This window comes from Argopecten irradians, chromosome 11 (genome assembly GCF_041381155.1).
Source record: "Argopecten irradians isolate NY chromosome 11, Ai_NY, whole genome shotgun sequence".
In the NCBI taxonomy this organism is placed as follows: Eukaryota; Metazoa; Mollusca; class Bivalvia; order Pectinida; family Pectinidae; genus Argopecten; species Argopecten irradians.
In genome coordinates, this window is record NC_091144.1 from 4,986,571 (window position 1) to 5,014,498 (window position 27,928).

The 27,928-nt window shown below is 38.2% G+C and overlaps 2 protein-coding genes across 5 annotated transcripts in view; one reads left to right on the forward strand and one right to left on the reverse strand.

The window, feature by feature from the left end:
* LOC138334348 (vitamin D3 receptor B-like) overlaps nt 1–27,928 on the forward strand; it is a 580,118-nt gene that overhangs the window by 114,134 nt on the left and 438,056 nt on the right. The gene's annotated exons all lie outside the window — the stretch shown is intronic.
* LOC138334340 (uncharacterized) lies at nt 25,042–27,834 on the reverse strand. 4 transcript variants are annotated; one of them, XR_011210110.1, is made up of 3 exons: nt 27,374–27,833; nt 26,809–27,047; nt 25,042–26,549 (listed from the first exon to the last, which is right to left on the reverse strand). XR_011210110.1 is itself a non-coding variant. In XM_069282994.1 (3 exons), exons 1-3 carry the CDS (start codon nt 27,768–27,770, stop codon nt 26,490–26,492), a joined length of 384 nt encoding a protein of 127 aa, XP_069139095.1. In that variant the 5' UTR covers nt 27,771–27,834; the 3' UTR covers nt 25,042–26,489. The 4 variants fall into 4 exon arrangements, 2 of the variants coding, with proteins under 2 accessions (XP_069139095.1, XP_069139094.1); XR_011210109.1 differs by having other exon boundaries at nt 27,364–27,833; XM_069282994.1 differs by having other exon boundaries at nt 25,042–26,517; nt 27,654–27,834.

The window sequence follows — 27,928 nt, forward strand, 5'->3', positions numbered from 1 at the left end:
TTAAAAAAAACAAGTCCCACGCGCCGGTTTCTGACTCTCATGACCCAGAGGGACGATGGTCCCAAACCACGGATGACCATATTTGTAAAAGTATTTAAATGAGTATTTGAGAGACTGTATCTCATTGGTGGACCAATCAAAAAACTACAGTACCCGCTTCCGGTTTTGAATAACATCGATCGCCGCCATATTGCCTACGCTTCGTAGTATGCCTAGACTGAGGATAGCATCATAACGTCTTACGTTATGCCAGAAGCCATGCCTGTATCAACAGCTAGCCAAACATTAAGCCGTTGAACAGAGGTAAGCGAATGAAACAGTATTTCGAAATCCCTGCGATGTACTGTACAGTTAAGGGACAAGTACAAATGTACCTGTCTCTATACTGTTGTTTTCCTCAAAAAAATAAAATGGACGAAAATTTACCTATGAAAGATGTTGAATATCAATGTTTAATGACACTGCTACATGTATACCAAGTAGGTCTCATGTCTATGTAAGCCTTAAAACTGACAATGCAAGTTAAAAACCAAGCATTTGAAATTAAAAAAATATATATATCTAATGATTCATGAAATACTTTTCGAAAATTATTTCTGAGAGTGTCCAATCCAAGGTAGTGGCAGCCATTTTCTTTTTGCTCTGCTTAAATTAGTTACCTTCACTGGCCAACCCACTATATAAAGCACGGGACTTGACACACGTGCGTCTAGCCCGAGAGACTCTGGCCCCAACACCAGACTTGGACATTATGGCAGATAGATGTCTGGCGTAGGGCCAGAGCACAGTAGTACTCGAAAACCTGGAATAAGCCGACACCGTTTGGTATCGGGTCAGGTCATCTCCGATTCAGACAGTTTTGTAAACATTACCGCCGAGAAGCGTCCCTTACTTTGGTCTTTTCAACAAATGAATATTTTTTCTACCCGTACCAATCCATTTTACCACGCATGCACCTCATATTATCTCAATACAGTAGCTTCTTTTCCGCAGTTTGAAATATCCCTCCTCGCCATTGCCATTTTCTCATATTATGCAAAGCTACTGTATTGAGATGATATGAGATGCATGCATGGTAAAATGGATTGGTATGGATAGAAAAAATATTCATTTGTTGAAAAGACGAAGGAAATGGACGCGTCTCGGCGGTAATGTTTTGTAAGCAGTCTGAATCGGAGATGGGCTTATTCCAGGTTTTTTGAGTACTACTGCGCTCTGGCCCTACGCCAGACATCTATCTGTCATAATGTCTAAGTCTGATGTCAGGGCCAGAGTATCTCGGGCTATTACGTGCGTCATTCTAAACATATCTTGTCTCAGGTACACATGCCCCTATATTGCAAATAACAATGTCAAACTGAAAATAAACACTGCACTCACCTGGCAAGGTTTAATCATATAGTGAAGTAATACATGAATGTGTTGTCAGCTAGATCTCAAATGGGCCATATTCACATACCATGTGATACCTGATAACGCACGTGATACCCGATAACCCACGTGATACCCGATAACGTTTGTGCGGGACTAGCATTTCCAGTGGTGATGGAATGTCACTCGTTGTAATCTTCCTGCTGAAATGACGTTAGCACAGGATATCATCTTTTGACGTCATTCCATTACCAATAGAAACAATAGTACTGCACAAACGTTATCGGGGCCCGGCACCATAAAACTTTCTCAATAAATTTTGTTTGCAAACATTTGTGAGAATCCGCTACGCGGATTCACACAGTTTGCAAACACAATTTTTTTCATACCCCGATGAAATTAAAAAATAGTGACTTCAATGCTTAAATATAACACTTCAATATACACTATTTATAGGTTTTACGGCATTTACGCGTACATTGACACGTGTGTGTAATTGGTAGCTAAGTTGTCGCTCGTTCGGGACAAGTAGTCACATGCACATGGCCAGTTGAGTGCATATGTGGACGGATTATTATTTGGATTTCTATTCACTTGACAACGTGTGAAATTTTGATTTTGACAAACATCTAAATAAAAGCTTAGAGGAGTTGACATGTTTTTTGCTAAAACAAGCCCTATACAGAATTATACCTAATGACTTTGTTTACGTATTAGTAGGCGATACACAGTGGACAACTGCTAGGTGTATATGTACATGTATAGACTGATCATGAGCGCACGTGTGTCAATTCACACGCTTTATATAGGGGTCAGTGAGCGCGTCGGAATGTAAAACAAATATGGCTGCCCTTGAATGGGAAATGTCTCAAACGATTCTTGAAATACAAGTATACTTGTTTTCCCTTTAATAACGTTACTAATCTTAACTATGATTTTTTTATCCCCCGCGAAACGCGTTTGCGGGGGATATTGATTTGGGCTCTGTCCGTCCGTGCGTCCGTCCGTCCGAGTATCGTTTCCGGGCTATAACTCCTAAACCGTTCAACTTGGCTACACGAAACTTTCTGTACATGTTAGGCTAGTGCTCTAGTTGTGCCTTTTGCTAATGGGAACCTTTCATTTTCGATACTTTTTCTGTTACCATGGAAACTTATTCAAAAATACCATATTATTAAAGTTTCCTTTCTATTCCGGGCTATAACTCGAAAACCGTTCAACTTGGCTACACGAAACTTTCTGTACATGTTAGGCTAGTGCTCTAGTTGTGCCTTTTGCTAATGGGAACCTTTCATTTTCGATACTTTTTCTGTTACCATGGAAACTTATTCAAAAATACCATATTATTAAAGTTTCCTTTCTATTCCGGGCTATAACTCAAAAACCGTTCAATTTGGCTACACGGAACTTTCTGTACATGTTAGGCTAGTGCTCTAGTTGTGCCTTTTTCTAATGGGAACCTTCCATTTTCAATACTTTTTCTGTTACCATGGAAATTGATTAAAAAATACCATATTATTAAAGTTTCCTTTCTATTCCGGGCTATAATCGAAAACCATTCAACTTGGCTACACGAAACTTTCTGTACATGTTAGGCTAGTGCTCTAGTTGTGCCTTTTGCTAATGGGAACCTTTCATTTTCGATACTTTTTCTGTTACTATGGAAACTTATTCAAAAATACCATATTATTAAAGTTTCCTTTCTATTTCAGGCTATAACTCAAAAACCGTTCAACTTGGCTACACGAAACTTTCTGTACATGTTAGGCTAGTGCTCTAGTTGTGCCTTTTGCTAATGGGAATCTTTCATTTTAAACTCTTAGTTACAATGAGCTTCATTTATTTTATGTTTGAGCTTTCATACACAACTGGGCGCGGGGGATAATGCCAAGCTTTGCGGCTCCTTGTTCACATCAGAGTAGACCTACTGTAGGCTACATTGTGAATCTGATTATAATCATGAAATATTACTTAACAGGATTGAGGAAAGGTGAAAATGTACCGTCCAGGACCTAGCCGGATGTAGCTGCAATATTGTAGCTCAAAAGACTTTTAGATAGATAATAGTGTCGTCTTTAGAGCTACGATTGGTGCCTATTACTGCTAATGGAGCAAGTAATGATTATGCAAATCATTATTAAATCGTTGCTATCTGCTTTAGGGTTGTTGGGCAGGACCAGAAGGACAGCAGTGCAGTGCTATGCTAAGGCAGCAGAACGATCTTCATGCGGGGTGTGGATGAAGAAGGACACCAGTATCTTCTGTAATTTGGTATCTAAATTGTTGTAGTTTTCATATTTAGTATATCCCTAACTTAATTGTATAGACTGTTTTTGTCTATGAAACTATCGAGCATCCTCGAACAAACTTAATATTGACTGAGAATATGTCTGCACTTCCTATACTTTAGGAGAAGTATAAAGTTTGTTCAAGGATGCGCTCTATGGTTTCTAAAACAACAACCTATAAAAAATCGCAAAAATTGTCAAAAATTTCCACATTTTCATAATTTATGCATATTTTGAGTGGTTACCATGGCAACTGAAGCTGCAAAATTAGATACCTATAGAAAATAGCAAAAATTGTCAAAATTTCCACATTTGCATAATTGATGGTTACCATGGTAACTTCATCTGCAAAATTAGAAAACGGTCATCATAGATGAATTAGGGATATACTTAATATTTAGAATACAACAAATGAACAGGTTTGAAAATTTGATGGATTTGGGGGCCAAAAAGGGCCCAAACCATACATAGTCCTTTGATACCCAGAATCCTGACATAAAGGGGAGTTGAGCAAACTATATAGGGTTCTGCAATGTCCCCTGTTAAATGGAGTTATTACTAAATTTGTGTAGCAGGGGGTATTAGTCGTCCACTCTGGCGACAGTTCTAGTTGTTGTAAGTAAATTAAGCCTGATAATGTGTTTCTGTTAGATACACTTTATAAAATTAAATTTTGTGAAATTTGAACATTTAAATGGCTAGAAAATGTGTTTTGTGGAAAGAAAATACAATTTTATTCCCAGCAAAAATCACATTGAAGTGTATATTTCTTTGTTTGCAGGTGAACATGACAATAGCCATTTGTTTAACTTCGGCCAAAAATATGGAATCACACTGTAAACATCACATCAATGTCATCGGTCCAGCTTTCATCAGTTGTCTAGGAGACAGTAAGGTAAAGGACAAAGTGTAGGAGACCATAAGGTAAAGGTCAAAGTGAAGGAGATTGTAAGGTAAAGGTCGAAGTGTAGGGGACAGTAAGGTAAAGGTCAAAGTGAAGGAGACTGTAAGATAAAGGTCAAAGAGTAGGGGACTGTAAGGTAAAGGTCAAAGTGTAGGGGACAGTAAGGTAAAGGTCAAAGTGAAGGAGACTGTAAGATAAAGGTCAAAATGTAGGGGACAGTAAGGTAACAGTCAAAGTGTAGGGAACTGTAAGGTTAAGGTCAAAGTGTAGGGAACTGCAAGGTAAAAGTCAAAGTGTAGGGAACTGCAAGGTAAAGGTCAAAATGTAGGGGACAGTAAGGTAACCGTCAAAGTGTAGGGCACTGTAAGGTTAAGGTCAAAGTGTAGGGCACGGTAAGGTTTAGGTCAAAGTATAGTGTAGGGGACAGTAACATTATAGTCAAAGTGTAGGGGACAGTAAGGTAATGGTCAAAGAGTAGGGAACTGCAAGGTAAAGGTCAAAGTGTAGGGCACTTTAAGGTATAAGTCAAAGTTTAGGGCACTGTGAGGTAAAGGTCAAAGTGTAAGGGACAGTAAGGTAAAGGTCAAAGTGAAGGGGACAGTAAGGTAAAGTTCAAAGTGTAGGGGACAATAAGGTAACGGTCAAAGTGTAGGGAACTGCAAGGTAAAGGTCAAAGTGTAGGGCACTGTAAGGTTAAGGTCAAAGTGTAGGGCACTGTAAGGTTAAGGTCAAAGTGTAGGGCACGGTAAGGTTCAGGTCAAAGTATAGGGGTCAGTAACGTAACGGTCAAAGTGTAGGGAACTGCAAGGTAAAGGTCAAAATGTAGGGGACAGTAAGGTAACCGTCAAAGTGTAGGGCACTGTAAGGTTAAGGTCAAAGTGTAGGGCACGGTAAGGTTTAGGTCAAAGTATAGTGTAGGGGACAGTAACGTTATAGTCAAAGTGTAGGGGACAGTAAGGTAATGGTCAAAGAGTAGGGAACTGCAAGGTAAAGGTCAAAGTGTAGGGCACTTTAAGGTATAAGTCAAAGTTTAGGGCACTGTGAGGTAAAGGTCAAAGTGTAGGGGACAGTAAGGTAATGGTCAAAGTGTAGGGAACTGCAAGGTAAAGGTCAAAGTGTAGGGCACTTTAAGGTATAAGTCAAAGTTTAGGGCACTGTGAGGTAAAGGTCAAAGTGTAAGGGACAGTAAGGTAAAGGTCAAAGTGAAGGGGACAGTAAGGTAAAGTTCAAAGTGTAGGGGACAATAAGGTAACGGTCAAAGTGTAGGGAACTGCAAGGTAAAGGTCAAAGTGTAGGGGACAGTAAAGTAAAGGTCAAAGTGTAGGGCACTGTAAGGTTAAGGTCAAAGTGTAGGGCACTGTAAGGTAAAGGTCAAAGTGTAGGGAACTGCAAAGTAAAGGTCAAAGTGTAGGGAACTGCAAGGTAAAGGTCAAAGTATAGGGGTCAGTATCGACGATACTTTAATAAGGAATTTGTGTGTTAATTTCAAGTTCAGTTCGTTGGTAACGATATAAATTGCAGGACACAAAACGAAGAATTCAAGTGGAATTTGCTTTTCTCTTGTATTGTATTTTTTTTCATATATCAAACATATGTGGCACATTACATAGAAATAAAATGAAAGTTCACTCGTATTGGTAATCCAATATGTAGACACCGAATTAGTTGTCCGTAGATGGCGATCCACCTTATAAAAGTTCAGAATTGGAATAATGTTCACACACAGTTCACTATTTGGTAATCCAAGAAATATCCGTAGTGACCGCCTTGAAGGTTGGAAATCCAACTGCTGTTCATAAATCAGGCATGGGTTATTATAATAAAATGACCATTGTCCAATAGGTATACCCGGATGTAATCAAGATTAATAGCATAAAGATATTATCACAATTAAACGACTTGACAATATATCGACAGTTTGATATAAAATATATCTACTTAAGCTTATCAATGACACCATTGCCTCAAGGAAGTTTATAAAAACTTTGACATGTGAATACTATATGTGATTGGTGGTCACTCCACAAAAATAAGACCACAATGCCTTAGGGTAGATTTTAAACTTGTCAACACATCTATAGGTAAAATATACAATCATATAACAACAAAGAACATCCCAAATTTCTCTATGACAACTTCCTTCTCGCTCAGGAAGACTCTGTCCCAGAGTCTAAATTATTTGTTAAACAAGTCAGTGTTGATAATCTAAATACACCTAGAGGCTTTTCACAACTTTATAACGTTCATTCAGTAGATTGTCCATCAAATTAATACACATGTAATAAAAGTGGATACTGTTGTTTTCAAGAGACTGTCATTGAATTTCATTTACCTCATCAAATATAGAAGTAAAATTAGCTTAAGCATGGGTTAAGCAAAACCGCTAAAAATTTAATAGTAACCGAATTGGTTTCCAAAATTTCCTCGTCTTCGATTTGGCCGAAATGGTTGGTTATGTTTGGGAGGTGCGTAATTTTGACAATTTTGTCGAGAGATTTGAAAATTTACAAGCGAAGTTTCTCTTTCAAAATTCTGAATCTTGCTTTCAAGATTAGCGATTGTTTCCTTGTATTTTGTTATATCTTTTTCGAGACGATCTATTTGACCAGATTTATCGTCGTTTCTTTCTTCAAAAAATGCATTCTCCCGTTTTAAACGCTCATGTTCACTCTGGTACAAATTAAAAGTTTCTGCAAAGCTGACTCTTAGCTCATTGGTATAAGTTTGATTCTCGTTTAGTTCTGATTTCAAGCGTTCATTTTCAGCTTCAAGATTGTCTTTGGTGCTTTTGAGCTCTTTAATTTCCAGCTCGTTTTCATTTGTGCCAATTTTGCTTTTGATCTGTGGTACAATTTGTACTTGAATTTGATTTCTTTTGTTTATTTTTGTGAATTCTGAGTCAGAAAGGTCCGAAAATGGAAATTCACATACTATTGATTTTCGCGAGATGAACTCTGACATGCGTTTTGCGTCCCTGCTTTTATGAAATTTACTTTTTGATTTATGATTTTGGTTTGATTGGTCCGAAATTGTGCGCTTTAAAAAACAAGCCCGTGAGAAATGTCCGAATTTGCCACATCTGAAACATTGGGCTGATTTTGCCTGACAAGTGATTTTAACGTGCTCTTGATAACAATGGAATACCCACTTACCACATCTAAAACACTGATTCCGAGGCGACGATTTTGGCCTGATAGATGACATCGGGGGTCCCTGGTGTCTTGTAGCCGTTGTTTGGCAGGCGTCGTCGGATGAACGTGTCCATCTTCGGTTGAAAGGTAGATTTGGTAGAAACGTTGTTCGTGTCGTTGAGGGGAATGCTCTTTGGTACGACATTTCATTTCGGTATGTGGTATCCATTGTTGAAATGCGGAGCAGATTTGTGGCAACAGTACTAGTCTTGGTGCTCCAAGGTTGGGGTCTCGCTGAGGTTCCCGGGGATCTTGTACGTAACTTGGCTTACCTGTGGCAAGTTACTCCGAATTCTCTCACCAATTTTAATAAGGAATTTGTGTGTTAATTTCAAGTTCAGTTCGTTGGTAACGATATAAATTGCAGGACACAAAACGAAGAATTTAAGTGGAATTTGCTTTTCTCTTGTATTGTATTTTTTTCATATATCAAACATATGTGGCACATTACATAGAAATAAAATGAAAGTTCACTCGTATTGGTAATCCAATATGTAGACACCGAATTAGTTGTCCGTAGATGGCGATCCACCTTATAAAAGTTCAGAATTGGAATAATGTTCACACACAGTTCACTATTTGGTAATCCAAGAAATATCCGTAGTGACCGCCTTGAAGGTTGGAAATCCAACTGCTGTTCATAAATCAGGCATGGGTTATATTATAATAAAATGACCATTGTCCAATAGGTATACCCGGATGTAATCAAGATTAATAGCATAAAGATATTATCACAATTAAACGACTTGACAATATATCGACAGTTTGATATAAAATATATCTACTTAAGCTTATCAATGACACCATTGCCTCAAGGAAGTTTATAAAAACTTTGACATGTGAATACTATATGTGATTGGTGGTCACTCCACAAAAGTAAGACCACAATGCCTTAGGGTAGATTTTAAACTTGTCAACACATCTATGAGTAAACTATACAATCATATAACAACAAAGAACATCCCAAATTTCTCTATGATTAGGAGTATAGAGTCAAAGATTCTTATATTTGGATTTTACCTTTACCTACCGGATTTTATATGAAGTTTATTACGGATACGTAGGATTATTGGACTAATTCATCATGGTGACTTGACTTTCCCCTACGACTTCAACTGTATATATATATTTGTGTCTATTGTGTATTATCATTGGATTATGTGTAATTATACCTCTCACTTGCAAATAAACAATCGTATCATATACTATGTGTTAATTGTGCCCCGCTAATTTCCCCCATCATGACGAACTACTACAACATCAAAACGTACGTGACCTGCCCAATCCAACCTGGGCGTCAGTAACGTAACGATCAAAGTGTAGGGAACTGCAAGGTAAAGGTCAAAGTGTAGGGAACTGCAAAGTAAAGGTCAAAGTGTAGGGAACTGCAAGGTAAAGGTCAAAGTGTAGGGCATGGTAAGGTTAAGGTAAAAGTCAAAGTGTAGGGGACAGTAAGGTAACAGTCAAAAGTGTAGGGGACAGTAAGGTAACAGTCAAAAGTGTAGGCTATTAACAAAATTAAGTCAGAATAACTATTGTAGCATTGTGACTCCTTTTATTATACCACCCGCAATGAAGTTAATGGGGTATACTGGAATTTGTTCGGCAAACTCCTCCTAAACTACTTGACAGATTTTGATTAAATTTGGTACATAAAACCCTGATATAAAGGGGATATAAGAAAACTATATTGGGTTCTGCAATTTCCTCTATTAATGGAGTTAATATTAATTTTGTGCAACAGGGAGTATTAGTTGTTTACTCTGGTGACAGTTAGTCTACTCCTTTGTTACTTTACAGGTAAAATGAAAGAAGCCACCGGCTCCAACTAGAGGACTTATCACACATTCTGGGGATGACGAGGAGGACGAAGATGACGTCATGCTAACCAGATCTCTTCAATGAAAAAGGCACTACAGCCAAAGACATCAGTAGAGGTGAAGTTACTTTACAATATGGTAAATTTGAGATATGTCTGTTGATCACTACCAGGTCAATATCTCACTAGACCAGATGCATTATTTTATTAGCTCACCTGGTCCGAAGGACGAAGGTGAGCTTATGCCATACCGTGGCGTCCGTCGTCCGTCCGTCCGCCAACAATCGACTTCTTCTCCATAACCGCTGGTCGGAATTCAACAAAATTTGACTGGTAGCATCCTTATGGGTTACTGACTGAAAATTGTACAAAAAATTGGGCTGACCCCCCAGGGGCCTGAGGGGCGGGGCCTGAGGGGTGGGGCCAAAAGGGGCTAATTTGGCTATTTCCATACAAACGACTCCTTCTCTGAAACTAAGTATGGGATAGCATCCATACTGCAATGGTAGCATCCTTATAGGGTGGGGATTCAAAATTGTACAAACGATGGGGCTGATCCCCAGGGGCCTGAGGGGCGGGGTCAAAGGGGGTCAATTTGGCTATTTCCATATAAACAACTTCTTCTCTGAAACTAAGCATGGGATAGCACTCATAATGCAATGGTAGCATCCTTATAGGGTGGGGATTCAAAATTGTACAAACGATGGGGCTGACCCCCCAGGGGCCTGAGGGGCGGGGCCAAAAGGGGTCAATTTGGCTATTTCCATATAAACGACTTCTTCTCTGAAACTAAGCATGGGATAGCACTCATAGTGCAATGGTAGCATCCTTAAGGTGAGGATTCAAAATTGTACATATGATGGGGCTGACCCCCGGGGCCTTAGGCGCGGGGCCAAAAAGGTTAATAAGGCTACTTTTTTCATAAAAATGACTTCCTCTCTGAAACTATGTATTGGATAGCATATTCGTATGGTATCTGTAGCATCATTATATGGTTGGGATTCAAAATTAAACAAATCATGGAGTCAATTTTGCTATTTTCCTAATTGTAAGAGTCTTTGTGATTTTTGAATCACTAATTACTAAATTACAGAATTACTCAAAAAAAACCAAAAAACAGGTGAGCGATACAGGCCCTCTGGGCCTCTTGTTGATAGTTATCTATACTTGTAGTTAAATTGACTGAATTTATTTATAAGTATTTATACAAATTCCATTACCTGTGGATGCCATCAGGAAAGTCACTAGAACACAGCAGTAACATATCACTCGCACACAGCATGTTATAGACCATGTTTCTGAGAAAGCCTAATTGGTGTAGCTCAAGCTGGTATGGATGTATCATTTAATCATAACGCATTTTATGACAAAAACATTGGAAAGTCATGTATTACAACACATATCAGGTAAAACTTGTTATGCAGAATGTATATTTATATGTTAATTGATAATTTGGAAAGGACTTGCATGTAAATGGGCATAGCCTAGGCCTCAGATGTCCAATCCATCTGATGTACATTTGTAAATAAAAACGACGAAATCTTCTTGAAATTGAAATACATTGTCATGTACTAGGTAAACAAGCTTACCTGTATCATGGATATCGGAAATATTGCTTGCTTTCATCAAGAGATTTTTTATTTTATCTTTTATCTTTGAATGCACAGAAAATCTTCAGACTCTGGAAGAATGGTGACAGGAGATGCTCGGGAAAATTACATCACCAGTTTACTGATCTACATCTATGTCCTGCCCATTTGGTAAGTAACTTAAATTGTATTGAATGTAGTTGAAATAATTTTGTTCTTTATACCCCCTGCAATGAAGTTAGGGCTATACGTTGGAATCAACTTCCCTGGATGTCTGTCCTTATGTCTGGATGTCTGTCATCTGCAAATGTTGTCCGTACAACTCCTCCTGAACTGGACCAATTCTGATGAAAATTCACAATAATGTGTAGATATAAAAGAACACTTATTTTCCCAAACTTTTGATTGCCAAGGTAACCAAGTCAATATACACAGATTTTGTAATATAGGCAATAACTTTAGACTTTGAATCAATTTTGTAACAGATGGATGTCTATTAATTACCACATCACATGGTTTAATAATAACAATGGATACCTTGGAAACACGAATATAAATATATCACATACACAGCCTCCCAAAACATACAGACATTCACACACACAACACATTGTACACAGGCGAGGCTGTCCTTACATTACCTGATAGCTGTTAATAAGACATTAAGTCTAATAAACCAAATCAAACCATGGAAACAAAAGAGAGGCTTCTGGTTGATCATATATAAATGAAGATATTGTCCGATTAAGCCACAGAGTTTTTGAAAGGATGACAAATACAATGGCTGTCATTTGGTTGTCATTGTGACCAAATGAAATGTCAAAATGAACATAATTTAACTTTATCCATGGATTAAAACAACATTTGGTAGCTATTTTCCCAAATGAGTGGTAGCGGGGATATTAGTTAACCATTTGCTTGCAGTGCTAGTTATAACTATAAAAATATTTTGTGTGCTTGTTGGTTATTAGGTTGCTTAGAATTGCTTTATTAGCTCACCTGGTCCGAAGGACCGAGGTGAGCTTATGGGATACCGCAGCGTCCGGCGTCTGGCGTCCGGCGTCCGTCGTCCGTCGTCCGTCAACAATCGACTTCTTCTCCATAACCGCTGGTCGGATTTCAACAAAATTTGACTGGTAGCATCCTTATGGGCTACTAACTAAAAATTGTACAAATGATGGGGCTGACCCCCCAGGGGGCTGAGGGGCGGGGCCAAAAGGGGTCAATTTGACTATTTCCATATAAACGACTTCTTCTCTGAAACCAAGCATGGGATAGCACCCTTAATGCAATGGTAGCATCCTTATAGGGTGGGGATTCAAAATTGTACAAATGATGGGGCTGACCCCCCGGGGGGCCTGAGGGGCGGGGCCAAAAGGGGTCGATTTGACTATTTCCATATAAACGACTTCTTCTCTGAAACCAAGCATGGGATAGCACCCATAATGCAATGATAGCATCCTTATAGGGTGGGGATTCAAAATTGTACAAATGATGGGGCTGACCCCCCGGGGGCCTGAGGGGCGGGGCCAAAAGGGGTCAATTTGGCTATTTCCATATAAACGACTTCTTCTCTGAAACCAAGCATGGGATAGCACCCATAATGCAATGGTAGCATCCTTATAGGGTGGGGATTCAAAATTGTACAAATGATGGGGCTGACCCCCCGGGGGCCTGAAGGGTGGGGGTCAAAAGGGGTCGATTTGGCTATTTCCATATAAACGACTTCTTCTCTGAAACCAAGCATGAGATAGCACTCATAATGCAATGGTAGTATCGTTATAGGGTGGGGATTAAAAATTGTACAAATGATAGGGCTGACCCCCGGGGGGCCTGAGGGGCGGGGTCAAAAGGGGTCAATTTGGCTATTTCCATATAAACGACTTCTTCTCTGAAACCAAGCATGAGACAGCACTCATAATGCAATGGTAGAATCGTTATAGGGTGGGGATTCAAAATTGTACAAATGATGGGGCTGACCCCCCGGGGCCTGAAGGGTGGGGGTCAAAAGGGGTCGATTTGGCTATTTCCATATAAACGACTTCTTCTCTGAAACCAAGCATGGGATAGCACCCATAATGCAATGGTAGCATCCTTATAGGGTGGGGATTCAAAATTGTAAAAAAAAAAGGGGCTGACCCCCCGGGGGCCTGAGGGGTGGGGGTCAAAAGGGGTCGATTTGGCTATTTCCATATAAACGACTTCTTCTCTGAAACCAAACATGGGATAGCACCCATAATGCAATGGTAGTATCGTTATAGGGTGGGGATTAAAAATTGTACAAATGATAGGGCTGACCCCCGGGGGGCCTGAGGGGCGGGGTCAAAAGGGGTCAATTTGGCTATTTCCATATAAACGACTTCTTCTCTGAAACCAAGCATGAGACAGCACTCATAATGCAATGGTAGAATCGTTATAGGGTGGGGATTCAAAATTGTACAAATGATGGGGCTGACCCCCCGGGGCCTGAAGGGTGGGGGTCAAAAGGGGTCGATTTGGCTATTTCCATATAAACGACTTCTTCTCTGAAACCAAGCATGGGATAGCACCCATAATGCAATGGTAGTATCGTTTATAGGGTGGGGAATTAAAAATTGTACAAATGATAGGGGCTGACCCCCGGGGGGCCTGAGGGGCGGGGTCAAAAGGGGTCAATTTGGCTATTTCCATATAAACGACTTCTTCTCTGAAACCAAGCATGAGACAGCACTCATAATGCAATGGTAGAATCGTTATAGGGTGGGGATTCAAAATTGTACAAATGATGGGGCTGACCCCCCGGGGCCTGAAGGGTGGGGGTCAAAAGGGGTCGATTTGGCTATTTCCATATAAACGACTTCTTCTCTGAAACCAAGCATGGGATAGCACCCATAATGCAATGGTAGCATCCTTATAGGGTGGGGATTCAAAATTGTAAAAAAAAAAGGGGCTGACCCCCCGGGGGCCTGAGGGGCGGGGTCAAAAGGGGTCAATTTCCATATAAATGACTTTTTCTCTGCAACTTAACATGGGATTACGCTCATAATGCAATGGTTACATCCTTAAAGGGTTTGGATTCAAAATTTTGCAAATGAAGGGGCTGACCCCCCGGGGGCCTGAAGGGTGGGGTCAAGAGGGGTCAATTTAGCTATTTCCATATAAACGACTTCTTCTCTGCACCTAAGCATGGAAGAGAACTCATAATGCAATGGTAGCATCCTTACAGGGTTGGAATATGAAATTGTACAAATGATAGGGGATCCCCGGGGCCTTAGACGGCAATAGATGCGGGGTCAAAAGGTCAATTAGGCTACTATTTTCATATAAATTACTTTGTCTCTGAACCTATGTATTGGATAGCATATTTGTATGGTATCAATAGCATCATTTTATGGTTGTGATTCAAAATTAAACTTTGGGAGTCAATTTTGCTAATTTTTCTAATGATTGTCAGTCTTTGTGATAATTACTAAAATAAACAAGAGGCCCAGAGGGCCTGTATCGCTCACCTGGTTTTTTGTTAGTAATTATCGCAATACTTTGACAATTAGAAAAATAAGCAAAATTGACTCCCAAAGTTTAATTTTGAATCACAACCATACAATGATGCTATTGATACCATACAAATATGCTATCCAATACATAGGTTCAGAGACAAAATAATTTATATGAAAATAGTAGCCTAATTGACCTTTTTGACCTCGCATCTATTGCCGTTTAAGGCCCCGGGGGTCAGCCCTATCCTTTGTACAATTTCAAATCCCAACCCTATTAGGATGCTACCATTGCATTATAAGTGCTCTTCCATTCTTAGTTGCAGAGAAGAAGTCGTTTATATGGAAATAGCCAAATTGACCCCTTTTGACCCCACCCTTCAGGCCCCGGGGGGTCAGCCCCATCATTTGCAAAATTTTGAATCCAAACCCTATAAGGATGTAACCATTGCATTATGAGCGCAATCCCATGTTAAGTTGCAGAGAAAAAGTCATTTATATGGAAATTGACCACTTTTGACCCCGCCCCTCAGGCCCCCGGGGGTCAGCCCTATCATTTGCTCAATTTGGAATCCCCAGCCTACAAGGATGCTACCATTGCATTATGGGTGCTATACCATGCTTAGTTGCAGAGAAGAAGTCATTTATATGGAAATAGCCAAAATGACCCCTTTTGACCCCGCCCCTCAGGCCCCTGGGGGGTCAGCCCTACCATTTGCCCTATTTTGAATCCCTAGCCTACAAGGATGCTACCATTGCATTATGGGTGCTATACCATGCTTAGTTTCAGAGAAGAAGTCGTTTATATGGAAATAGCCAAATTGACCCCTTTTGACCCCGCCCCTCAGGGCCCCCGGGGAGTCAGCCCCATCATTTGCACAATTTGGAATCCCCACCCTATAAGGATGCTACCATTGCATAATGGGTGCTATACCATGCTTAGTTGCAGAGAAGAAGTCATTTATATGAAAATAGCCAAATTAACCCCTTTTGACCCCGCCCCTCAGGCCCCCGGGGGGTCAGCCCTATCATTTGCATAATTTTGAATCCCCCACCCTATAAGGATGCTACCATTGCATTATGGGTGCTATCCCATGCTTGGTTTCAGAGAAGAAGTCGTTTATATGGAAATAGCCAAATTGACCCCTTTTGACCCCGCCCCTCAGGCCCCCCGGGGGTCAGCCCCATCATTTGTACAATTTTGAATCCCCACCCTATAACGATACTACAATTGCATTATGAGTGCTATCTCATGCTTAGTTTCAGAGAAGAAGTCGTTTATATGGAAATAGCCAAATTGACCCCATTTGACCCCGCCCCTCAGGCCCCCGGGGGGTCAGCCCCATCATTTGTACAATTTTGAATCCCCACCCTATAAGGATGCTACCATTGCATTATGGGTGCTATCCCATGCTTGGTTTCAGAGAAGAAGTCGTTTATATGGAAATAGCCAAATTGACCCCTTTTGGCCCCGCCCCTCAGGTCCCCGGGGGGTCAGCCCCATCATTTGTACAATTTTCAGTTAGTAGCCCATAAGGATGCTACCAGTCAAATTTTGTTGAAATCCGACCAGCGGTTATGGAGAAGAAGTCAATTGTTGACGGACGCCGGACGACGGACGACGGACGACGGACGCCGGACGCTGCGGTATCCCATAAGCTCAACTCGGTCCTTTGGACCAGGTGAGCTAAAAACCAGGTGAGTGATACAGGCCCTGTGGGCCTCTTGTTGTATTTCCTTTTAATGCTCATGAGCCACTATGGATAAAAAATATTGAATTGAACTCTCCCTTTTGTCAACATCAGTACACCTATGCATAATTTAATTATTTATTTATTTATTTACAAGTGTGCCAGATTTGAAGTGCTTCTGGATGAACATTGCAAGCTTCCCAAGACTGACACCACCCTTTGCTGAAGTTGAAGATTTTGTTCAGGAGCAGTCTACTAGGGTGATCAATGGGAGGTCAATTAAGAAATGTGGCTCAAGGATGTTTCAGAGGATTCCATTGAAGAAGGGAATAGTACATTTGGTCTTTGTTCAAAACTGTAAATGTATATTATGTTACATTATATGGCAAATACAAATAGTATGAATGCTCACATAGTCACAATTCACCCAGAATTACATTTGGTTAATTTCAGAATAATGTCAAGGACAACTTTCTTAAAAATAACACAGTTGGTTAAAAAATTGTACAACAGAAACGTAAAACTATTTCTGAAGAAATTTGATTTATACAATGGATGAAGCCTGGGTGGATAATGTTATCTGTACTTTAAACAAGATATCAAGAAGAAAAGTTACAGGGCTATAAAGAAATTTTTGCAGAGAAAAATGTTGTTGTCCAGTGACAAAAAATTTCTTATCAATTTTGAAGAGAAGGTGTATTTTCTTTGGCAACATGTCTCTGTTGTATAGACTGGGTGTTTAATGTCATTCCTGTTTATTCAAAATAAAGCTGACATAGATTTTCCAAGATTCAACATTTTTTAGTCCCTATCTTATTCAAATTGTCTAATGTCCATGATCTGTTCATCCTTTCTTCCTTCTGTCCTTCCCTCCATATTAAACAATTCTTGTTATAGCTATTTCTCAGAAAATACATAAGAGATCTATCTCAAATTTCATATATAGGTTTGCCTTGGTGCCTAGTTGTGCATATTGTATTTTAGGACTGATTGGATAACAAAATGGCCGACTGGCAGCCATCCTGGATTTTGACAATTATCGCTATTTCTCAGAAAGTATTGAAGGTATCTTTCTCTAATTGGGTTTATTGGTTCCCCTTGGTGCCTTTTTGTATTTTGAATTTTGACCAATGCAAGATGGCAGACTGGCAGCCATCTTGGATTTTGCCATAGCACTATTTCTCAGATAATGCTGAAGGAATTTTTCTCATATTGCATGTGTAAATTCTTCTTGGTGTCTAGTTGTACACATTGCATATTGGGTCTGATCAAAAACAAGATGCCACCAGGCAGCCTTCTTGGAATTCAACAATTTATGAAGTTTTTATTGGTATTTCTCAGGAAATACTGAAGGAAACTCTCAAATTTGATATGTAGGGTTATTTTTTATTTTAAAAATATTTTATTAAATCAAAGAGATTCAATGTTGGATCGGGTAGCAGACAAAGCCTATATATGCCCTCTCCACATGATTACATGCATGTACTGTATAAAGAAGCATATCTTTACTAATAAAAGCATACTGTATACTACATGGATATTTCCGCTTAATTTCGCTATTGGTATGCATGTAACTTTCACAGTGTTATTTTCCCGATAGATACACTTTTAGCCATTGAACAAACATGTAAAAAATATTACGTGCGAGGAAAATTTTCGCAATCAAGCGGCCTTCACATTGTAATTAGCAAAATTTCCCCCTCACAAAAATGTCCACGTTTACAGTATTTGCACTGGACTGGATCTGTAAAATAACATTTAATAGTTTGAATTTTTTAATAATTAACCTATACATAGTTATTTACGTATATAATAGAAGAAATTACCTATAGCTAAGAAAAATTAACATGCATATCTTCCTGTTGTATTAAACTTTCATTAATACAGTATTAATTGATCTGTATTAAAAGAAAAGCAGAAAAAAATATATGTTGAATATTTGGTTTTAAGGCAAATTTTGTGTTATAGGTTATTACTGGAATCGGGTTGTCCGTCTGTCCGTCCGTCCGTCCATCCATCTGTCTGTGTCCATCTGTAGATGCAACTTTGTCCTGCAAACTCCTCCTAAACTACTTGACAGATTCTGATAAAATTTGGTGCACAGAACCCTGACATAAAGGGGAATTGAATAAACTATATAGGGTTCTGATATGTCCCCTATTAATGGAGTTATTACTAAATTTGTGCAGCGGGGGGTATTAGTTGTCCACTCTAGATCTGGCGACAGTTCTAGTTTCACCAATTGTAGCATAGGCTCTAAATACATATATAATACTTACTAATTTTTCATTGACACAAACTTCAACTTTTAGTGATACTCAAAATGATAAATTTAGATAAAACTGGAGTCAGCATGTGCTGGTATTAAATTCAGATTATCTAGCTGCTGAAAATTGAAACTTTTTCAACAGATATTTTGCATCAGCCCAGGACATAGATCATAGTTTTTTCTGCCACATTTTATTTTAAAAGTTATTTACTATATTTACTGAGTCAGGATGATATTTACTGAGTCAGGATGAAGGAGAAGGGTGCTTTAATAGTATTTAATCATTTTGCAGTGATACATAACTTAATATGTGCATTATTATTACATTATGTATTATTTAATAAACTAGAATTAAAACTTCTTACATAGTCTTATGTTTGTGTTATTATTAAGCTACATGTACAATAGGTTGGGTATACAGTAAACCATGGTTATAACAAACCTTTGGGGACCACCTTATTCAGTTTGTTATACATATAGTTTGTTATACACATATTACAGACATCTTATAGGAACCTTGACAGGAAACGAAAATTACTAAATGTTAGAAACATGCATTCGCTGTAAGAATGTTCATTATAAACGTGTTTTACTGTACATTAACCTATTACAACCAACTTCCAGAGGTTATCTTGGAACAAAGAAGATCAAATATACAAGTCCTTGTGTGGTGACATACAGAATCAAATACAGTTGTTACAATGTGGTGACAAAATAATATGGTGGTATACACCTCAAATACAGACGTTATCATGTGGTGACAAGTCGTTGTGGTGGTATACACACCTTATACACCTCAAATACAGACATTATCATGTGGTGACAAGTCGATGTGATGGTAAACACGCCTTAGACACATTAAATACAGACATTATCAATGTCGTGGTATATTCACCTTATAGACATCAAATACAGACATTATCATGTGGTGACAAGTCGTTGTGGTGGTATACATACACACTTATACACATCAAATACAGACATTATCATGTGGTGACAAGTCGATGTGATGGTAAACACGCCTTAGACACATTAAATACAGACATTATCATGTGGTGACAAGTCGATGTGGTGGTAATACACGCCTTGCATATACACATTAAATACAGACATTATCATGTCGTGACAAGTCGATGTGGTGGTATACACGCCTTATAGACATCAAATACAGACGTTATATCATGTGTGGTGACAAGTCGATGTGGTGTATACACCCTTATAACATCAAAAAATACATGTGTGTATCAGACGTTATCATGTAGTGACAAGTCGATGTGGTGGTATACGCACAAAATACAGACGTTATCATGTGGTGACAAGTCGTGTGGTGGTATACACACGACTTATAGTTGAAAATACAGACATTATCATGTGGTGACAAAGTCGATGTGGTGGTATACACGCCTTATAGACATCAAATACAGACGTTATCATGTGGTGACAAGTCGATGTGGTATATACACGCACAACATAAATACAGACGTTATCATTGTGGTGAAAAGTGATGTGGTGGTATACACGCCTTATAGACATCAAATACAGACGTTATCATGTGGTGACAAGTCGATGTGGTGGTATACGCACAAAATACAGACGTTATCATGTGGTGACAAGTCGATGTGGTAGTATACACACCTTATAGACATCAAATACAGACATTATCATGTGGTGACAAGTCGATGTGGTGGTATACACGCCTTATAGACATCAAATACAGACGTTATCATGTGGTGACAAGTCGATGTGGTGGTATACGCACATCAAATACAGACGTTATCATGTGATGACAAGTCGATGTGGTGGTATACACGCCTTATAGACATCAAATACAGACGTTATCATGTGGTGACAAGTCGATGTGGTGGTATACACACACACACAAAATACAGACGTTATCATGTGGTGACAAGTCGATGTGTGGATGGACAAGTCGATGTGGTGGTATACGCACAAAATACAGACGTTATCGTGTGATGACAAGTCGATGTGGTGGTATACACACCTTATAGACATCAAATACAGACGTTATCATGTAGTGACAAGTCGATGTGGTGGTATACACACCTTATACGCACAAAATACAGACGTTATCATGTGGTGACAAGTCGATGTGGTGGTATACACGCCTTATACACATCAAATACAGACGTTATCATGTGGTGACAAGTCGATGTGGTGGTATACACACCTTATACACATCAAATACAGACGTTATCATGTGGTGACAAGTCGATGTGGTGGTATACACACCTTATAGACATCAAATACAGACGTTATCATGTGGTGACAAGTCGATGTGGTGGTATACACGCCTTATAGACATCAAATTCAGACGTTATCATGTGGTGACAAGTCGATGTGGTGGTATACGCACAAAATACAGACATTATCATGTGGTGACAAGTCGATGTGGTGGTATACACACCTTATACGCACAAAATACAGACGTTATCATGTGGTGACAAGTCGATGTGGTGGTATACACGCCTTATAGACATCAAATACAGACATTATCATGTGGTGACAAGTCGATGTGGTGGTATACACGCCTTATAGACATCAAATACAGACGTTATCATGTGGTGACAAGTCGATGTGGTGGTATACGCACAAAATACAGACGTTATCATGTGGTGACAAGTCGTTGTGGTGGTATACACACCTTATAGACACCAAATACAGACATTATCATGTGGTGACAAGTCGATGTGGTGGTATACACGCCTTATAGACATCAAATACAGACGTTATCATGTAGTGACAAGTCGATGTGGTGGTATACACACCTTATACGCACAAAATACAGACGTTATCATGTGGTGACAAGTCGATGTGGTGGTATACACGCCTTATAGACATCAAATTCAGACGTTATCATGTGATGACAAGTCGATGTGGTGGTATACACACCTTATAGACATCAAATACAGACGTTATCATGTGGTGACAAGTCGATGTGGTGGTATACACACCTTATAGACACCAAATACAGACATTATCATGTGGTGACAAGTCGATGTGGTGGTATACACGCCTTATAGACATCAAATACAGACATTATCATGTGGTGACAAATCGATGTGGTGGTATACGCGCCTTATACACATCAAATACAGACATTATCATGTGGTGACAAGTCGATGTGGTGGTATACACGCCTTATAGACATCAAATACAGACGTTATCATGTGGTGACAAGTCGATGTGGTGGTATACGCACAAAATACAGACGTTGTCATGTGGTGACAAGTCGTTGTGGTGGTATACACACCTTATAGACATCAAATACAGACATTATCATATGGTAACAAACCTGACACGTCCTTAAATGACCCTGGCTGTTAATAGGACGTTAAACTAATCAAACAAACAAGTATTTGACGTGTATACCATTACATCGAGTAATATAATTATTAGTAACCACGATGTGGCCCCCGTATCCCCAGTCTTTACATGTAAAATAATCTAACTTTGCAAAGGAGACTTTTGGCCGATACTGACGTTGCCCATCTGTCTTCAAGTATACATTTTATTAGAATGTGGCAGGTTACGTTGTGAAAGTAAATACATTAATATTTAGTTATCGTAAATAAACATATTTAATACATCCTCTAACAGTCGTACGCCGATCACCAACATGTCAATCATGAGTATTTAAAATTCCCATCAGATTCATTGCTTGAGTTTATTAAATTATTTAAACATTAGCGTTACTATGATATTATATGGTCGGGAATGCAACTATATTGAAATGCTAGTAATCAATTATTATTATATATGCTCTGATTTTCCACTAAATTGTCATTGGCTAATGGGTGGTCATCTGCAGGTAAAAACGTTGAGTTAATATATAGAAATATGCACCTATTAAAACATATTCTACAATTGTATATCTAATGTAAATTATGGACCTTTGATTCGGTTAATATGGTGTTATAAATAAGTCCATACTTGTAATTGATATATGCATTCATTTTTTTCACTATTACAACATTTTAAAATTATTTATCGTTTTTTCATTAATACATACATATCATGCATATCCAGATTCCAGTTGAATTCATCAGGGAATGGTGGCGTTTCCATTTAGAATAATTAAATCGTTTTCACCTGGAATCCGATTTCATACTAAGTATATTTTCAAATAAAACGTAATTTCGATATCCGAATACCTGAATATCGCTACAGCAGATCGGATTCATACTAGGAGGGGTTGCCCTTATTCGGCACGAAGAAAAAAAACCATAATTATGTCATTGTATCCACATTGCTTTTTAACCCTGGCTACGACCCTGGAAGTTGAAATCGTGATTATTCCATGAATCAATGGATAAATGAATTGATGACACAGGACAACAGACAGGAGATAAAATATATTCACTAATTTTACCTAAAATTGCTATAAATGCCAAAAGAGAATAGATGACAGGAATGACATCAAGCATCTTAAATCTCGAGGGGTTATGATCACGTATACTGTCTAGGATATTATAATGTTGCAACGTCTGTTATTTTGACGTGCACAAGATGCGTGATCACATTGCATCAACACTTATAACGTAATGTCTGTTTTTTAACGTGCACAGGATGCGTGACCAATTGCATCAACACTTAATAGCCTCAACTTGTACCTTGTATGGTGCTAGTTTTCTATAGCTAGTACTCAGACATATATGGTGCTTGTGTTCTAGTACCCAGCTATGTATGGTGCTTGTGTTCTAGTACCCAGACATGTATGGTGCTTGTGTTCTAGTACCCAGACATGTATGGTGTTAGTGTTCTAGTACCCAGACATGTATGGTGCTTGTGTTCTAGTACCCAGACATGTATGGTGCTTGTGTTCTAGTACCAACATGTATGGTGCTTGTGTTCTAGTACCCAGCTATGTACATGTTTGGTGTTAGTGTTCTAGTACCGAGATATGTATGGTGCTTGTGTTCTAGTACCCAGACATGTATGGACTGGTGCTTGTGTTCTAGTACACATATATGTATAGTGCTTGTGTTCTAGTACCTAGATATATGTATGGTGTTAGTGTAGTACCTAGATATGTATAGTGCTTGTGTTCTAGTACCTAGAAATGTATGGGGCTAGTGTTCTAGTACCTAGATATGTATATTTGGTGCTTGTGTTCTAGTACCCAGATATGTATGGTGCTTGTGTTCTAGTACCTAGAAATGTATGGGGCTAGTGTTCTAGTACCCAGATATGTATGGTGCTTGTATTCTAGTACCTAGATATGTATGGTGCTTGTATTCTAGTACCCAGATATGTATGGTGCTTGTGTTCTAATACCCAGGTATTTATGGTGCTTGTGTTCTAATACCCAGGTATGTATGTTGCTAGTGTTCTAGTACCTAGATATGTATATTTGGTGCTTGTGTTCTAGTACCCAGATATGTATGGTGCTTGTATTCTAGTACCCAGATATGTATGGTGCTTGTGTTCTAGTACCCAGCTATGTATGGTGCTTGTGTTCTAATACCCAGGTATGTATGGTGCTTCTGTTCTAGTACCTAGATATGTATGTTGTTAGTGTAGTACCTAGATATGTATGATGCTTGTGTTCTAATTCCACATGTGTATGGTGCTGGTGTTCTAGTACCCATATATGTATGGTGTTCGTGTTCTAGTACCTAGATATGTATGGTGTTAGTGTAGTACCTATATATGTATGGTGCTAGTGTTCTAGTACCTAGATATGTATGGTGCTTATGTTCTAGTACCCAGATGTGTTTGGTGCTTGTGTTCTAGTACCCATATATGTATGGTGCTTGTATTCTAGTACCTAGAAATGTATGGTGTTTGTGTTCCAGTACCCAGATATGTATGGTGTTAGTGTAGTACCTATGGAAGAGAAAACAAATCACTTGTAAGTTTATTGTGATATTTCAAAAGCTTCCGACTGGGTCTGGCACAAAGGTGTACTTGTAAAATAAAAATGGTATTTCAGGATATTTCTTGTTATGGTTGGAAAATTATCTTATTTTTCGATAACAAAAAGTAATAACATTAATCCATTTTCTGAAAAAGGTAAGATTAAGGCTAGAGTCCTTCAAGGCTCAACACTTGGTCCTCTTCTTTTTGTTATCTTTCTGAACAATATTGCTGAGCTTGATTCTTCTACATGTCTTTTTGCGGACGATAAATCTAATAAAATCCTCATCTTCATGCAGAGAAATTGAATATGTACTTAATAGCGATTTAGAAAAGATAAACAGGTGGGCAAAAGCATCGCTTGCATCTTTTAATCCCAATAAGACTGAAGTTCATCTTATTTCAAACTTGAATTGCATTGATGAAGATTTAGATTTGATTTTTTGATGACATTTTTGACATTTGAGTTGACATGCCACATTGTGGCGTAATAACTATAAGTCTTAATTGAAGTAAATCTAGAGAATTTTTTTTTAACACACTATACAGTACAGATAACTTGAAAACAGTTTTAAACAACTATATCATTTATTTGTATTTGTGAATAAATTCCATAATATTTAACATCTTGAAAGATTTCACATGAGGATGAATTTAAGTTAATTGATAAAAAGCAATAGGTGCTTAACAAGAAAAACACCAGGTTAAAGCTTTAGATGTCAACATATTCAGTAAACATCGTATGACAGCATCATAATGCCCATACCTACACTCTAGAAATTAATAATAAAATTATGCCCTACAATGATTGCACAAATTCTCAATAAAAAATAGGAACTCCTTCATATCAATTTCACAAATGACATCTGATCACACATATTACTCTACTTTGTAAAACAAATACAGCAACTATTATACAATGTATATAAGTTACAAATGACATCCCAGATGTCCACAGAATACATATAACAATAAACTTTCAATAGAAATAACAACTGAATGTCTCCATAATATTTAAAATATTTTTCTTAGATTAATTGAAAATAAATACTGGCTACTACTGCAGTTCTATCACATATATATTTTATGTCACAAATGACATCACAGATATTCATATACTACTTTCAATAAAGAAAGAAGTATTGTAGTCATATTCATGAATGACATTTTGTGTTAAATATAACTTGAACTCTATAAATTCATGTTTTATGAAAAACCTACAAACTGCTTCTGTCACATAAAATTCATAAAAGATTTCGACATAATAAAAACAATACCGTAGCAACTATTTCGATATGATTGACAAACATCTCAATTAAAAATATTATTTTCTTTAAATAAACACTGCAAATGACACCAGATATTCATATATCTTTTTTTTTCAAAGAAAAATATCAACTGTTTGTTAAACCATTAAATTGACAAACTCAACTCAATAAATACTGTTCATGATCAAGTCACATAAGAACACATCACAGATTGTTCCATATGAACACATCACAGTACAAGCTAAGTTCAAGCACTAATTCTCTCAATTCCATTTGGAAATCTGAAGATTGGTGACACATATTATGGTTCCTTGTTGCTGTGTTTGCCAGCTTCAGGACCTCCTGGACTCGGTTCTCTGTCTGAAGTTTGTGCACAATAAAATGTCCTTTTGCATTTTGCATTTGCATTGGGAATGGTCAACATGGCTTCAGACAGAATGAACAGAACTGGAAATTGCTTGTCACCTGTGATGTTATTACACATTTTTCCCATACTGGCCCATGAAGTTCAAAATCAGCTGTCACAGATTAATCAGTCAGTTCATCCTCTAGTTTGGTTGATTGATTGATTAATGGGGCTTAAACGCCTTAATGTCCTTGTTCCAGTTATAACCAAGCCTAGGACACTCTAGTTTGGGAAGGTCCTCCTGTGGAACAATCCCTGGGAACTTCCTGGCAATGGCCATCACATCTGTTGGTGTGCCATCAGACCGTGTAGCAGGGTTAAGGTACCTAACCCAACTGCATCCTCAAATGGAAACTTCTTGATCATCTTGTCTACAACAGTGCAATAAAATTTCCTGAAAGACCTGTTAGAATAAAAATGAAAACATTTAGTGTAAAGTTTTTCTATGGCAAGTTATCACAAATGAAATTGAAATTAGTTTAAGTAATTAGTATTGATAATAAATCATAACAAACTTCTATTATTGTTATTATCATCCTGGAAATACATTTAATTCAGATTAATGCAAAATTTTAAATATCCATGATTAATCATGTTGAACTGTTTTACAAGTTATTTTTAATACATATTCATGATTTATACACTTATATTGTTTAACTTACTCCAAAATTCTATTGGTCAAGGATGGGGAAATGCTGTCCTCTTTGTCGACTATGTATGCATAGCAGAATGGTCCAATGTCCACAATGCTGTCTGGAATCTGGTTGTTGATGTTGTCAAACTCAACCTTGGTAAAATGATCAGCTTCCCGGATGACTTTGGCCTTGACGAATCTGCCCAGGAACCTCCCCAGTAGATGTCTGATCTCCTTTGCCATATAACCAATCCTAAATTCATCAGCCTGAAGTAGAATGGAATGTTATTAGAGAAATTCTAGCTTAATATGAATGTATAAATAGGTTAATCTAATAAACATTTTAAATATTGAAGAATTATCAAAGATAAAAAATTGTTGTGTAAATAATCAAGAATTATCAAAGCTAGATTAAGACATAGGTGTGTGATAATCATACACAAATATATATAGACTTTACATTGATAAGAACTACTAATCATACTCATAATCATATACAGATAAAAAATATTCTGTCATATTTTTTTTTCAAAACAATTGCCATATCTTCTTGTCATATTAGAGTTTTAGTACATAACGTGACCTTTTCTCACGTTTTCATTGGTTCAGTCCCCAGGCACTATTTAGCCATAGTCCCGGGACAATGGTTTCCCGTGGGATACAATGGTTTCCCGTGGGATTATGGTTTGGCATGCTTTTTGTAATGTACGTCGACATTGAAAAAATATGATGTCACTGTCGCTATTTGCGCTGTTCACTGGCAAACAAGCTATATGCAGACGACGTTTTGCAAAACACTATGATGTCATGGTTTGAAAACTTGAATGCTGAGGAATTTACACAGGAAAAAACGGCTCGGGTACTATGCCATACCTTGACAACACTATAAAACAATAGTGCCCTCAAAAGAAATAGTAATAGCTGAAATGTTATGTTGAACTCTTTGAATGACTCTAGGATGAAAGCCAGAAATAAGTAGTATATTCTCATCTATGAAGATGATAGTTGACCAGCAATCCTCTTGATGCGGACAGGCTTCTCTCCACGTCATCACGAGAATTGAAGTAGCTCTGGAGGGCTGGCCAGTGATCTAGGAGGCACTTCACTTTACACACTTCTCAAGACTCAACGAATGGGTAGAGCAATGT